This window comes from Indicator indicator, chromosome 3 (genome assembly GCF_027791375.1).
Source record: "Indicator indicator isolate 239-I01 chromosome 3, UM_Iind_1.1, whole genome shotgun sequence".
Lineage (NCBI taxonomy): Eukaryota > Metazoa > Chordata > Aves > Piciformes > Indicatoridae > Indicator > Indicator indicator.
Window position 1 is genome coordinate 50,216,000 of NC_072012.1, and position 11,590 is coordinate 50,227,589.

Consider the following 11,590-nt stretch of genomic DNA (forward strand, 5'->3'; position numbering starts at 1 on the left):
CGAGGAAGCATGCGCAGAGCGGCGGCGGGGCGGGACGGTGGCGGCGCCCGCGGGCCGCAGGAGCAGGTCGGGAGCGGAGCTGGGCGGTGCGAGGTGGGGAGCCGGCGGGGGGCCTCCGGCGGCCGAGCGATGCACAGCCCAGCCCCGAGCGGGCGGGTGGTGGTGGCCATTGTGGTGTCGCCTGGTAGTGCCCCGTGGTACCGGGGACGAAAGGCGGCCGCGGGGTGATGCGGGCCGGGGTGGGAGGAGGAGAGAGTGGTGGTGTTGCTGACAGGCTGCGCCGTGTGCTTCCCCGACAGGTATTCTCCTTCTCGCTTCCTATGTCCTGTTACCAGGAGGATTTCTTCAAAGAGTACCTCAAGATGATGGCGAATATCGTTGTCCTGAACTTGCTCATTTGTATTTCTTTAGTGTTCTGGATCGTGTCCATCACGGCAAGTACGTACTACGGTGAGTCCAAAGGCCCGGATCTGTGGGGAGGCCGGCATGGTCCGGAGAGGGCGAACTGAACCGTCTGTGGCTTAGTTGTCTGTAGTTGCAAGCACACTAGTGACGTCTGTGGTTCGTCATTTCGCTTTAAGGACCATTTTAACAGCAATGCCTTCAGCCTAGAAGACTTAAGTGCTTTCACATAATGTTAGGGGCTGGAAGGGACCTCGAAAGCTCATCCAGTCCAACCCCCCTGCCAGAGCAGTATCCCCTATACCAGATCACACTGGAACGCATCCAGACGGGTCTTGAATATCTCCAGAGAGGGAGACTCCACAGCCCCCCTGGGCATCCTGTTCCCGAGTTCCCAGGACAGGTAGAGACTTGTCATTAAGTGTGCAGCCTCGTGCAGGAAGAGCAGCGTTACTGAGTGCCTAGAGATGCAATATGAACGCCTTCATCTGCCTAGTGTCACCTTACATCCAGAAGTTAGAATAAATAAGATGACTTGCAGTGACAGTTGGATGCCTCAGCACAGCATTTTTCAGTGATTTGGGACTTAGGATGGGGTATTAGTTCTAGTACAGCATTAAATCTGTGTTGCCTGGGCACTTCCACTTCGACTTGCAGAGTGATGCCACACATAGAAGGTATGCAGAAGCAGACTTCACAACCACATTTTGTTGTAGCCAAGTTGGACTTAAACACATACATTAATTTATGTGTGTCCAGTCTCTACAGGTATAGCTCTCTGAGTTTTACCTGATGGATATTCCAGTCCTTGCTAGCTAATGTGATTGGGAATTGGCAGCATAGAGTGGAGAGTCCTGATATCAGGTGAATAGGAACTGATACAAAGGAAGAGACTACAGACTTATCCTCCTTTTTTAGAGAGAATGATTATAGAACAAGAAACATATAACTTGTGTTGTCTGTTTACCTGAGACTATGGAAAGGCCTCAGCTTGAGGAGGCTTGAGTTCAGCCTTTAAAGCGATGAAGTCACAGTCCATAACCATAAATATAAAAATACCAAACCCATGCATTTTTTAATTTACAGTTTAAAGTTCATAGTAATGCTTAGGCACCAAATGGTGACCCAACTGTTGATAAAATGGAAGTGTAAAAGAATCCATAAGAAACCAATAAATGTTTTCTATCTTAAGACTAGTTTTAACTATTCACTTTCTGTAGCAATTTAGTATTAATAATTTGGGAGTTTCCCCCAAGGAAACACAAAAGAAGGTCAATTTAAAAATTACCTTGAAGAGGTGAAAATTCTGTTTGTTAACCACTCACAAAGAAGCCCTTTGTGGTTTGGTACTACTTGCACTCAAGTTAATACCAAGAACCCCCTCGGTTTGTGCTGAGCAATACCAGACAGCAGCACTGGAGCTCTCTTCATACACAGTTGGTGGTGCTTTTCTCTTGAGTTTTTGAGTCAACCTTTGACTGCAAGACTCTTTAAGTACCGGAAGGCCTGTATAAGGTCTCCCTAGAACTTTCTCTTCTCCAAGCTAAACAACTCCAAACCCAGACTGCCACCACTTGTCAAGTATGATGGATAGTGGCTTAGCCACTTCATCTGCCAGCTCCCTCAGGAACCACAGATACAGCTCATCAGGTCCCATGGACTTGTGCCCCTTCCAGTTCCTTGGATGGTCTCAAACTTGATCTCCTACAGTGAGTGGTTCTTTGTTGTCCCTGTCACTTGTTTTTGCCTTCTGCAGCTTGGGCAGTGTGGCTGGAGCCCTTGCCACTGAAGACCAAGGCAAAAAAAGTCACTGAAACTGAATTTTACATAACTTGGATGGATTATGAGTTGGGTTGGAGTTTTTTTGTTCGAAAATCTGATGTTATCTGTTCTGTCCAAATCAGGTTTCAGCTGGTCTTAGCATTTTGAATGTTCATTTTTGGAGTTTGTAAATGAATTTTGGAATGGAAAATATCACCATGTTTATTTCTTGACACATCTGATATTCGTTTGTAAATAATTTTAGTTAATTTAATGTATTTTCTTTTTCCTGAGAAAGCTGAGTAGAAAAATTGCTGAGTAGATAAATTGCACATATTCATAAAAATATATTTCTCCCAAAGGGTAAGAAGTTTAATCTCCATTAAGATCCAGTTTGAAATATATCCTAAAAGGTAATTACTTTTAAGATAGGAAGGCACTAAAAAGAAGGCTTATAAGGATCATCTGTATCCATTTTATTTGATTTATCAGGTACTTTACAACCAATTTCTCCATGGCGCTGGCTTTTTTCAATCTTGGTTCCACTAATAATTGCTACACAGGGTTTTAAGAAGAAGAGTCTTGATCACAGTGGAGCACTAGGAGGTATGTTGTCTTTTCTTTTTTTCTCCAGAGACTATTCAGTTAAACATTTCATAAATTAAATTAAGATCCTTCTAATTGTATATAATATTCTCCTAAGACTTTCCTACCTACTTATGTTATCATGAAAAGTAAAATAAAAGTCAGAAGTAAAAATGTAAGCATATATGCCTTGAATTCATACTGAGTTTTTAGCTTTGGTTCCTCTTTAAATAGTCAAGTTAATTTATCACAGAATGTTAGGGGTTGGAAGGGACCTGGAAAGCTCATCCAGTCCAAGTTCCCTGCCAGAGCAGGAGCACCTAGAGCAGATCACACAGGAACACATCCAGGCAGGTTTTGAATATCTCCAGAGAAGGAGACTCCATAACCCCCCTGGTGTCCTAGGTTTGAGCCATGAGCTGCTCAGGCCAACAGGGCAGAAAGGTATTTTACCCCCAAGGGAGTGAAATAAAAACACTTGCATAGAATTGGAGAGTAGATGAATGCTGTTTACAGATATATATAGAAATACAACAGGTATTCAGGGAAAAGGAATCTATACACAAATTAAGCCCAGTTCTCTACCTGGGCCAGAACCTTCCAAAACCTTCCCCCCCACTCAACCTCAGCAGGCCAAACTGTCCCCCCACAGGACAGGTCTACCAAGGCCTCAATTGCCCCCCAGGCTGGAGGCAACTAAGCCTTGATCAGGCCCCAATGTACCCCCACAGACCTGTCTGCCCCCCTCCCACTAGGGCCAAAACTGTGCAGCTGGAATGTAGATTGCCGCAGAAGGCTGGAAACTCCCCCACGCTACCACAGAGATGAGAGGAATCACCATGTCAGGAGCAGAGAAGGGAGGGAAACAGAAAGAACAGACTGTGAACCCCCTTTGTACAGGGAGATGCAGCATGATGGGAATGAAATTACAAAGATTACGCTTTCCTGTGTCCACCTCCTTGTGCTCTCTGGTCCTTCTCTATGATGGAACATTCAGTCCTTAACCTATAACACCTGGGCAGCCTGTTCCAGTGGTAATTTTCGCTGCTCTTTGTTATTAATTTGATTAATGTTGTTGTTAAGATTTATGTAAACCTTTAAGATGGCTTTAAAATTCAGTCCAGCATGCAGTTAAATCACAAATGGATTCACACAGAGATAAGGAAAATGGCAGAGACAGTGGTCAAGGGATGCCATTAAACAGAGCCATGTCAGTAGCCTAACTGCCTGGTAGAAAACTAGTAAAGATAACACAATTCCCGTTTCTATAGCAAGTGCAGTTGTAGGCACTTTTTGCCTCCCCAAAATAAGAAGACAATTAAATCTGTGTTGCACTTCAAGCCAAGTACTGTTTCAACAAAACTTTCCTTTACCACACAAGAGAAACCCCAAGGTAGTGTAGAATACTGTCGCTGGAATGTGGTGCACAGCTTTCATGTGAGGTGATTCACCTTTGTCTTGGGACATTATCTGAACTGATGGTCAGTGGAAAGAAACAGGACCTCAAATCCTTTCCTTCCATGTCACCATGTTGCAAATCTTGTTCAGGGAAGCATTTTTTAAATTAAAAAAAAAAAGAAGTCTTTTCTCTTTATCTCTGAACAAAACAGCTCTTCTAGGCAGATTCTATTGGCATTTGCTCTAAGTGCCACCAATTTCCTTTCAGCCCTGAAGAACTAACTGTATGCTTATGGTGGGCAGGGAGTATGAGGCCTCCCCTGTGGAGGAGGAGATGAGAAAAGAAGCACATCCAGGAGCTCAAATACTGAAGAAAATTACAGGAAGAAAAAGATGACATTAAAATCAGAAACAGAAAGTGAGAAAGAGAAAGGAGAAGTAGCAGCTGTTAAGATAAGGAGGAGAGTTATTTTAAAGACCTTAGGGGAGGAATTTGATTCTAAAGCTGAAAAATCTTCCTGCTGGAGACACAACCACAAGTGTATATATCCTTCTTAAACAAACAATCCTATTCTTCAGTCAGCATGCTTAGATATCCTTTTGACTTTTTTATTGCTCCATCATATTTCTGCACAGTATTACTGATTTGTGACAAGAGAACCTCTTAATTAAATGCTAAAGCAGGAGCAATAAAATTTGCAATTTGAAAATAAATTCTAAGAGAAAATTATATTGTTATATTAGATAAATAATATATATAAAATTATTTTTTATAAGTCAAAATAGGACTGTAACTCTCATACAAGTATTGGGGACTTCAGTCATTTTCTTATTGCATGATTGTCTTAAGTTTATCATGCGGATCCTCTTTGTGTTCAGGAGATTCAAAATACAGAATGGCTTTACAACCAGACATTGTTACTTGAGGTGAGACCCCACCTGGAGTATTGCATCCAGTTCTGGAGCCCCTATTGCAAGAAGGATCTGGAGGTGCTGGAAGGTGTTCAGAGAAGGGCCACTAGGATGAGCAGAGGGCTGGAGCTGCTCTGCTGTGAGGACAGACTGAGAGAGTTGGGGCTGTTCAGTCTGGAGAAGAGAAGGCTCCAAAGAGACCTTCTTGTGGCCTTCCAGTATCTGAAGGGGGCTACAAGAAAGCTGGGGAGGGACTTTTTAGGGTCTCCAGGAGTGATAGGACTGGGGGGGGATGGAGCAAAACTAGAAAGGGGAGATCCAGATTGGATGTTAGGAAGAAGTTTTACACCATGAGGGTGGTGAGACACTGGCACAGGTTGCCCAGGGAGGTGGTGGAAGCCTCATCCCTGGAGGTTTATTAAGGCCAGGCTGGATGTGGCTGTGAGCAACCTGCTGTAGTGTGAGGTGTCCCTGCCCATGGCAGGGGGGTTGGAACTGGATGATCCTTGAGGTCCCTTCCAACCCTGACAATACTATGATTCTATATACTTTTTTTCTTTTTCTCTCTATAGGACTGGTGGTTGGATTTATCCTTACAGTAGCAAATTACAGTTTCTTCACTTCTTTGTTTGTATTTTTTGTTACTTCTTCAAAACTTACTAAATGGAAAAAAGACATAAAGAAGAAAATAGATTCAGAATACAAGGAAGGTAAGCCACAACATTTCAATGCTTCTATAATCCCTTGTGGAATATAAACCCTGCATACTGCTCTTTCTTTCCAACAGTCAGATTGGGTATCATATCCAGAGTATGGAACGCTGTTGTTTTGCCTCCTTTCCACCCTCATCCCTATGAACAATAGCAAGCAAATCACAGGATGACCACAGGATGTTAGGGGTTGGAAGGGACCTCTGGAGATCTTCCAGTCCAACCCCTCTGCCAGTGCAGGACCATAGAATCCAGCACAGGGCACACAGGAACACATCCAGAAAGGGCTGGAAAGGCTCCAGAGAAGGAGACTCCACAACCTCTCTGGGCAGCCTGTTCCAGGGCTCTGTCACCCTCACAGTGAAGAAGTTCCTCCTCCTGTTGAGGTGGAACCTCCTGTGCTGCAGTTTCCATCCACTGCCCCTTGTCCTATCCCAGGGCACAAGTGAGCAGAGGCTGTCCCTGTCCCTTCCTTCCTGACCCCCAGCCCTCAGCTATTGATAGACATTGATCAGATCCCTCTCAGTCTTCTCCTTTTGCAACTAACCAGCCCCAGGGCTCTCAGCCCTGTCTCACTGTCTCACCAGACAGTGCTCCAGTCCCTTCAGCATCCTCATAGCCTTCCCTTGGAGTCTCTCCAGCAGATCCCTGTCCCTCTTGAACTGGGGAGCCCAGAACTGGATGCAATATTCCAGGTGTGGCCTCAGCAGGGCAGAGCAGAGTGGGAGGAGAACCTCCCTGGATCTGCTGGACACAAATTTGCCTTTGCCTCTGTTCTATTTAACCAATTGCTATGTATTTTCTGGTTTGAAAGTTTATTTTTTTTTTAAATTGAACTTTATATTGTGTGTATTTCACTTTTTGTTGCCTGGAAATACTAACATGTAGATTTTTGTCTCTTTAGGTGGGCAGAGGAACTGGGTGCAAGTGTTCTGTAACGGCGGTGTCCCTACTGAGCTGGCTCTCTTGTATATGATAGAAAATGGACCAGGTGAAATTCCAATAGACTTTTCAAAGCACTACACAGCATCATGGATGTGCTTGGCCCTTTTGGGAGCTTTGGCATGCTCTGCTGGTGATACATGGGCTTCAGAGATTGGTAGTGTTATGAGCAAAAGCAAGCCAAGGTTGATAACCACCTGGGAAAAGGTTCCAGCAGGTAAGGTCCTACCAGTAGGTAAGGTGTTGCCTGTTTTACATGTTCTGAATAGTTTGCTAATCTGTTTTCAATTTTGCATCCAGCTTGGAAAGTTTAAAAAAATAGTTCCAGGAAAACAAACAAACAAACAACCTCACAGAAATTTGGGATTAGCAAATGTTATCAAGAATACGTTCTCTGAAATGAGATATACTCAGATGGGTTTCTGCTGCATCTCATTGAGGAGATGGACCAACATAGCATCCAGGGAGCTAAAACCATTCTTAGTGAGTGCTGACACCTCTTATCTCTGGCAATATTCAAAGTGTTTGTGTTGCCAGTATGTGGTGGGTTGAAATTACCTCCCATACTAATCTGGAGAAAACTACCCTCAAAATAAAATTGCCAGCCCAGCTCAGTTTGGGGTGGAAGCAAATGAAGCTCTATTTACAAGCAAACTACAATCTTGAGATATGAAATGCAATGGAGATGTACAAAATGCACAATAGATGTACAATATAGAGATATTTACAATCTATAAACAACACAGAAACTCCTCAGAGGCCCTCTGGATGGATCCAGGAGACTGTTCACCTCCTCCCCTACTCCCTTCCTCCTTCCTGGTACATCAGTAGTCAAAACAGAGATCCCCTGGCAAGGCCACAGGAGAGAGGGAGAGAGAAAAGTTGCAAGCAGAAGTGACAGGAGAAGAAAAGAGAGAGAGAACTGCTTCTGCCTCTGGTCTCCATTCCCATTAGCAAGCCAATGAATTCCATAGACCTTAGCATTATTTTCCTTTTGCATCCAATGGTCATTGATTTTACTTTCAGCCTTTGCAGTCAGGGACTAGGCTGGAGTTCCCCCTTCAAACTGCAACACAATAATATAAAGAATATAAGTTATGAACTGAATGTTTCTGACATTAACATTTTAGTCAGTAGAATCATATGTAGATTCAATACCAACACTGCAAAAATCTCAATTCTTGTTTAACTAAATTGCTCATTTTGCAAAAACCTCAATTCTTATTTAACTAAATTGCTAATTTCCTTGACTATCTTACAAAGGGTGAGTAAAGTGAACCTTCTGTCTGTCAGGCCTTGGCTAGACAGTGAATGACACTGTGACCTTAGGACAGTGTGGGGTTTTGAGTCTTGCTGGCATTGGCATCTGAGTTTTGTATAGTGTAGGATGGGATTTAAATTCATGGGTGTTGTTTTTTTTTTTTTCTCTTTATAAGCATTCTTCAGATTTTTTTTTTAATTCAATGAGCTGTCAGACATCCTCACAGGATCCCAGGATGTTAGGGGTTGGAAGGGACCTCAGGGGATGTTTGAGTCCAACCCCTACTCCAAGGGTTTTTGTTCTCCTAGTTGTATTGGTGAAATCTGCCTTGGTGTACCTCTGCAAGATGCATTGCTTTAGTAACATGCACATCTCAAGGTCTGTGCTTGTGGGGGCAAATTTCTTTTTCTTTTCCTGCCCCTCACTCACACCTTGCAGCAGACAAATACCAGATGGCATTGAGAGGTGTGCTCCCTGGTTTTATTTAATTCAGTGCTAGTGAATTTCTACCCTTAGAGACAGGAAAAATTATAGTAATGGTTGTAATGGTACAGGTTAAGCTTCTCAGCAGCCCAATGGGAATGGTAAATAAAAGCTGTGATAGCAGAGTCCTCTGGGTATAAGGGGGGAAGATTTCTGGGAACATGGGTTTGGTTTCATAGAGAACATTTGAACAAAACCAAGTCTTTTAAGAAAAAAAAAGGTGTAAATTGGCTTAATTTTGTTTGCTTTAGGTACAAATGGAGCAATTACTTTAGTGGGCTTGCTCTCAAGTTTGCTTGGGGGCATGGCAGTTGGTGTAACCTACTTCATAACACAACACATTTTTGTGACTGATCTGGAAAGCTCTGCTCCACAATGGCCTATTGTGGTGTTTGGTGCAGCTGCTGGTTTGCTGGGATCACTTGTTGACTCCTATTTGGGAGCTACAATGCAATACAGTGGTAAGATCCCTTCCCTTCCCTTCCCGCCCCTGCCCCTGCCCCTGCCCTGAAAGGCTGAGGACATGATTTTTTAAATGGGGAAAAATACAGAATTAGTAATGAAAAGGACAAAGGGAGGCAAAGTGGTGGACATGGTAATGAAAACTAGGGCAAGGGCAGTTGGTCCTCCTCCACTTTTTGATTAATTTATCTTATGTTACTGTCTTGTTGATCACTGAGAGAGGCCAAAGGTCTCCATCACATTACCTTGAAAGACAAAAAAAATGCTACCCTATTTTTTTCTAGCTATCTAATTATGGTAACACTTTATAGGAGAAGATTTCATCTTAATTTTATCCATTTACTCAGATTAAGTTGTCACTGCAGAAGCTCCATTTCTAACTCAGAAGACTCAGAAATAGTCTCAGCTGTAAGAATTAAATAAGAAAAGCTCGAGGAAAGTGTGCACTGTGGGTTACATTCTGGGGTTAGCACAACTAACTGTGACTTCTATTTCTTCCTTTGTTTTCTTCTTTTTATTTTTTCTTTTTCTTTTTTTTCTTTTTTTCTTCTCTTTTCAGATATACCTGTTTTATATATAAATAACAAGGCTAACAGAAAGACTTGCTGTTACCTTTCCTACTTGTTTGTGCTCTGAATCATAGAATGGTCTGGGTTGGAAGGGATCTCCAAAGGTCATCTAGTCCAACCTCCTCTGCAGTAAGCAGGGACATCCTCAACTAGATCAGGTTGCCCAGAGCCCTGTTGAGCCTGACTATGAGTATCTCCAAGAATGGGAACTCAACCACCTCCCTGGGCAACCTGTTACAGTGTTCCATGACCCTCATAGTAAAGAACTTCCTTCTAACATCCAACCTAAATCTCCTCTTGTCTAATACAAAGCCATTGCCACTTGTCCTGTCACTGCAGGCCCTCATGTATTTGTAAAAATTCATTCCCAGGCTTTGAAATCTGATTTTTCTGTAGCTCTTTTGTCTTGATGTGTTGGAAATTTCTGTGTAATAAATCACAGAATCCATCTAGTTGGGAGAGACCTCAAAGCTCATCCAGTCCAACCCTTGACCCAGTGCTGAAGGGTCAACACCAAACCATGTCCCTAAGCATCAGCTCCACACACTGCTTGCACACCCCCAGGGAGGGTGACTGCAGCACTGCCCTGGGCAGACCATTCCAAAGGCTGCGAGCCCTCTCTGTGAAGAAATATTTCCTAGCATCCAGCCTGAATCTCCTCTAGTGAAGCTTGGAACCATTTCCTCTGATCCTGTTGCTTGACACCAAGGAGAAGAGGCTGCCCCCTCCTTGCCCCAACCTCCCTTCAGCAGCTCAAAGTGAAATTTCCATGTTGTGGCTATTAGAAGATATTAAAATACTGTTAATATTTTTATCAAATGAAACCTGAGGTGTGTGTACAGTAACAGCAAATGAAACACAATGCTAAAGTACTGATAGTGCAGAGGCAAAGCAAGCAACAGCTTAAGTACAAGAAAGAGAAAGAGAAGGCAAGGTTCTGAGGAGACCTTCTTGTGGCCTTCCAGTATCTGAAACAGGCCTACAGGAAAGCTGGGGAGGGACTTTTTAGGGTGTCAGGTAGTGATAGGACTGGGGGGATTGGATCCAAGCTAGAGCAGGGGAGATTCAGATTGGATGTTACGAAGTAGTTCTTCCCCATGAGGGTGGTGAGACACTGGCACAGGTTGCCCAGGGAGGTGGTGGAAGCCTCATCCCTGGAGGTTTTTTAAGGCCAGGCTGGATGTGGCTATGAACAACCTGATGTAGTGTGAGGTGTCCCTACCCATAGCAGGAGGACTGGAACTGGGTGAGCCTTGAGGTCCCTTCCAACCCTAACAATTCCATGATACTAACAAATCCAGTTGCTGTGGTATAAAACTGTTGTGTACCTGTTACACTGAGTTTCTTTTCAGCTTGGTTGGCTCTGTAAAATGAAGTGTTTCTTTTTTCCTCAGGTTTTGACCAGAACATTGGCATGGTTGTCAACCACCAAACAAAAGACTCCAAGCACATATCTGGAAAACCTATATTGGACAACAATGCAGTAAATCTTTTTTCTTCTATAATCATTGCTTTGATGCTTCCATGTGTGGCATGGTGTTTCTGGCCTAGGGGTTGAATGATGTGAGGTTTTCTGCATGTAATTCATTTATGTCCAGTCTTACTCAAAGACTCTGAGGAGTTCTCTTTGAACTCTCTTGAACGGAGGGGTCTGAAACTTTCAGAGAGCCAAAGAACTTTTCGTCTCAGCTTAAGGCTGTAAGCTTCATGTGGTAATTGGCATCTCTCAGAGCAAGGAAGGGGTTTTGTCAGCATTCTCTTGCTGCTCTTCAGACGGATGTAGATCATTGCTAAGTGAGGTGAAGCGTTGCCTTTATCTTTCTGGAGCTGAAAGGTTGGTTGGCATCTGTGTTCTCTCCAGTCCCCAGCATCTGTGAGGGCAAAAATCAGGAAAACAGCAACCTAATCTGCATCTGTCTGTGTGGTGGAACATTGTGGCTCTTCTCCAAGCCAGACACAAAGTGTGCTACAACTTTATACTGGCAGTGGTGCCGTGGGTGACATGGGTGAATTCTGGTACTTCCCATCATCTATAGTATGTAATGGTTTATGTCAGGTTTTTTTGAGGGGGTGGGAGGAGAGAAGAGAAAAGTAAACCTTCTTGC

General features: G+C 43.5%; 1 protein-coding gene across 1 annotated transcript; it reads left to right on the forward strand.

The window, feature by feature from the left end:
• Window positions 1-305: 305 nt before the first annotated feature.
• TMEM19 (transmembrane protein 19) lies at window positions 306-11,143 on the forward strand. Its single transcript, XM_054399715.1, has 6 exons — window positions 306-450; window positions 2,656-2,769; window positions 5,631-5,768; window positions 6,673-6,927; window positions 8,706-8,915; window positions 10,880-11,143. The coding sequence occupies exons 1-6, from the start codon at window positions 321-323 to the stop codon at window positions 11,041-11,043; spliced, it is 1,011 nt and encodes a 336-aa protein (XP_054255690.1). The 5' UTR covers window positions 306-320; the 3' UTR covers window positions 11,044-11,143.
• The last annotated feature ends 447 nt before the right edge of the window (window positions 11,144-11,590 follow it).

Coding starts and splice junctions, on each gene's coding strand:
- TMEM19 (XM_054399715.1), top strand. CDS start 321: ATGTCCTGTTACCAGGAGGATTTCTTCAAAGAGTACCTCAAGATGATG. Junction 451..2,655: donor CACGGCAAGTACGTACTACG/GTGAGTCCAAAG, acceptor TTGATTTATCAG/GTACTTTACAACCAATTTCT. Junction 6,928..8,705: donor CTGGGAAAAGGTTCCAGCAG/GTAAGGTCCTAC, acceptor TGTTTGCTTTAG/GTACAAATGGAGCAATTACT.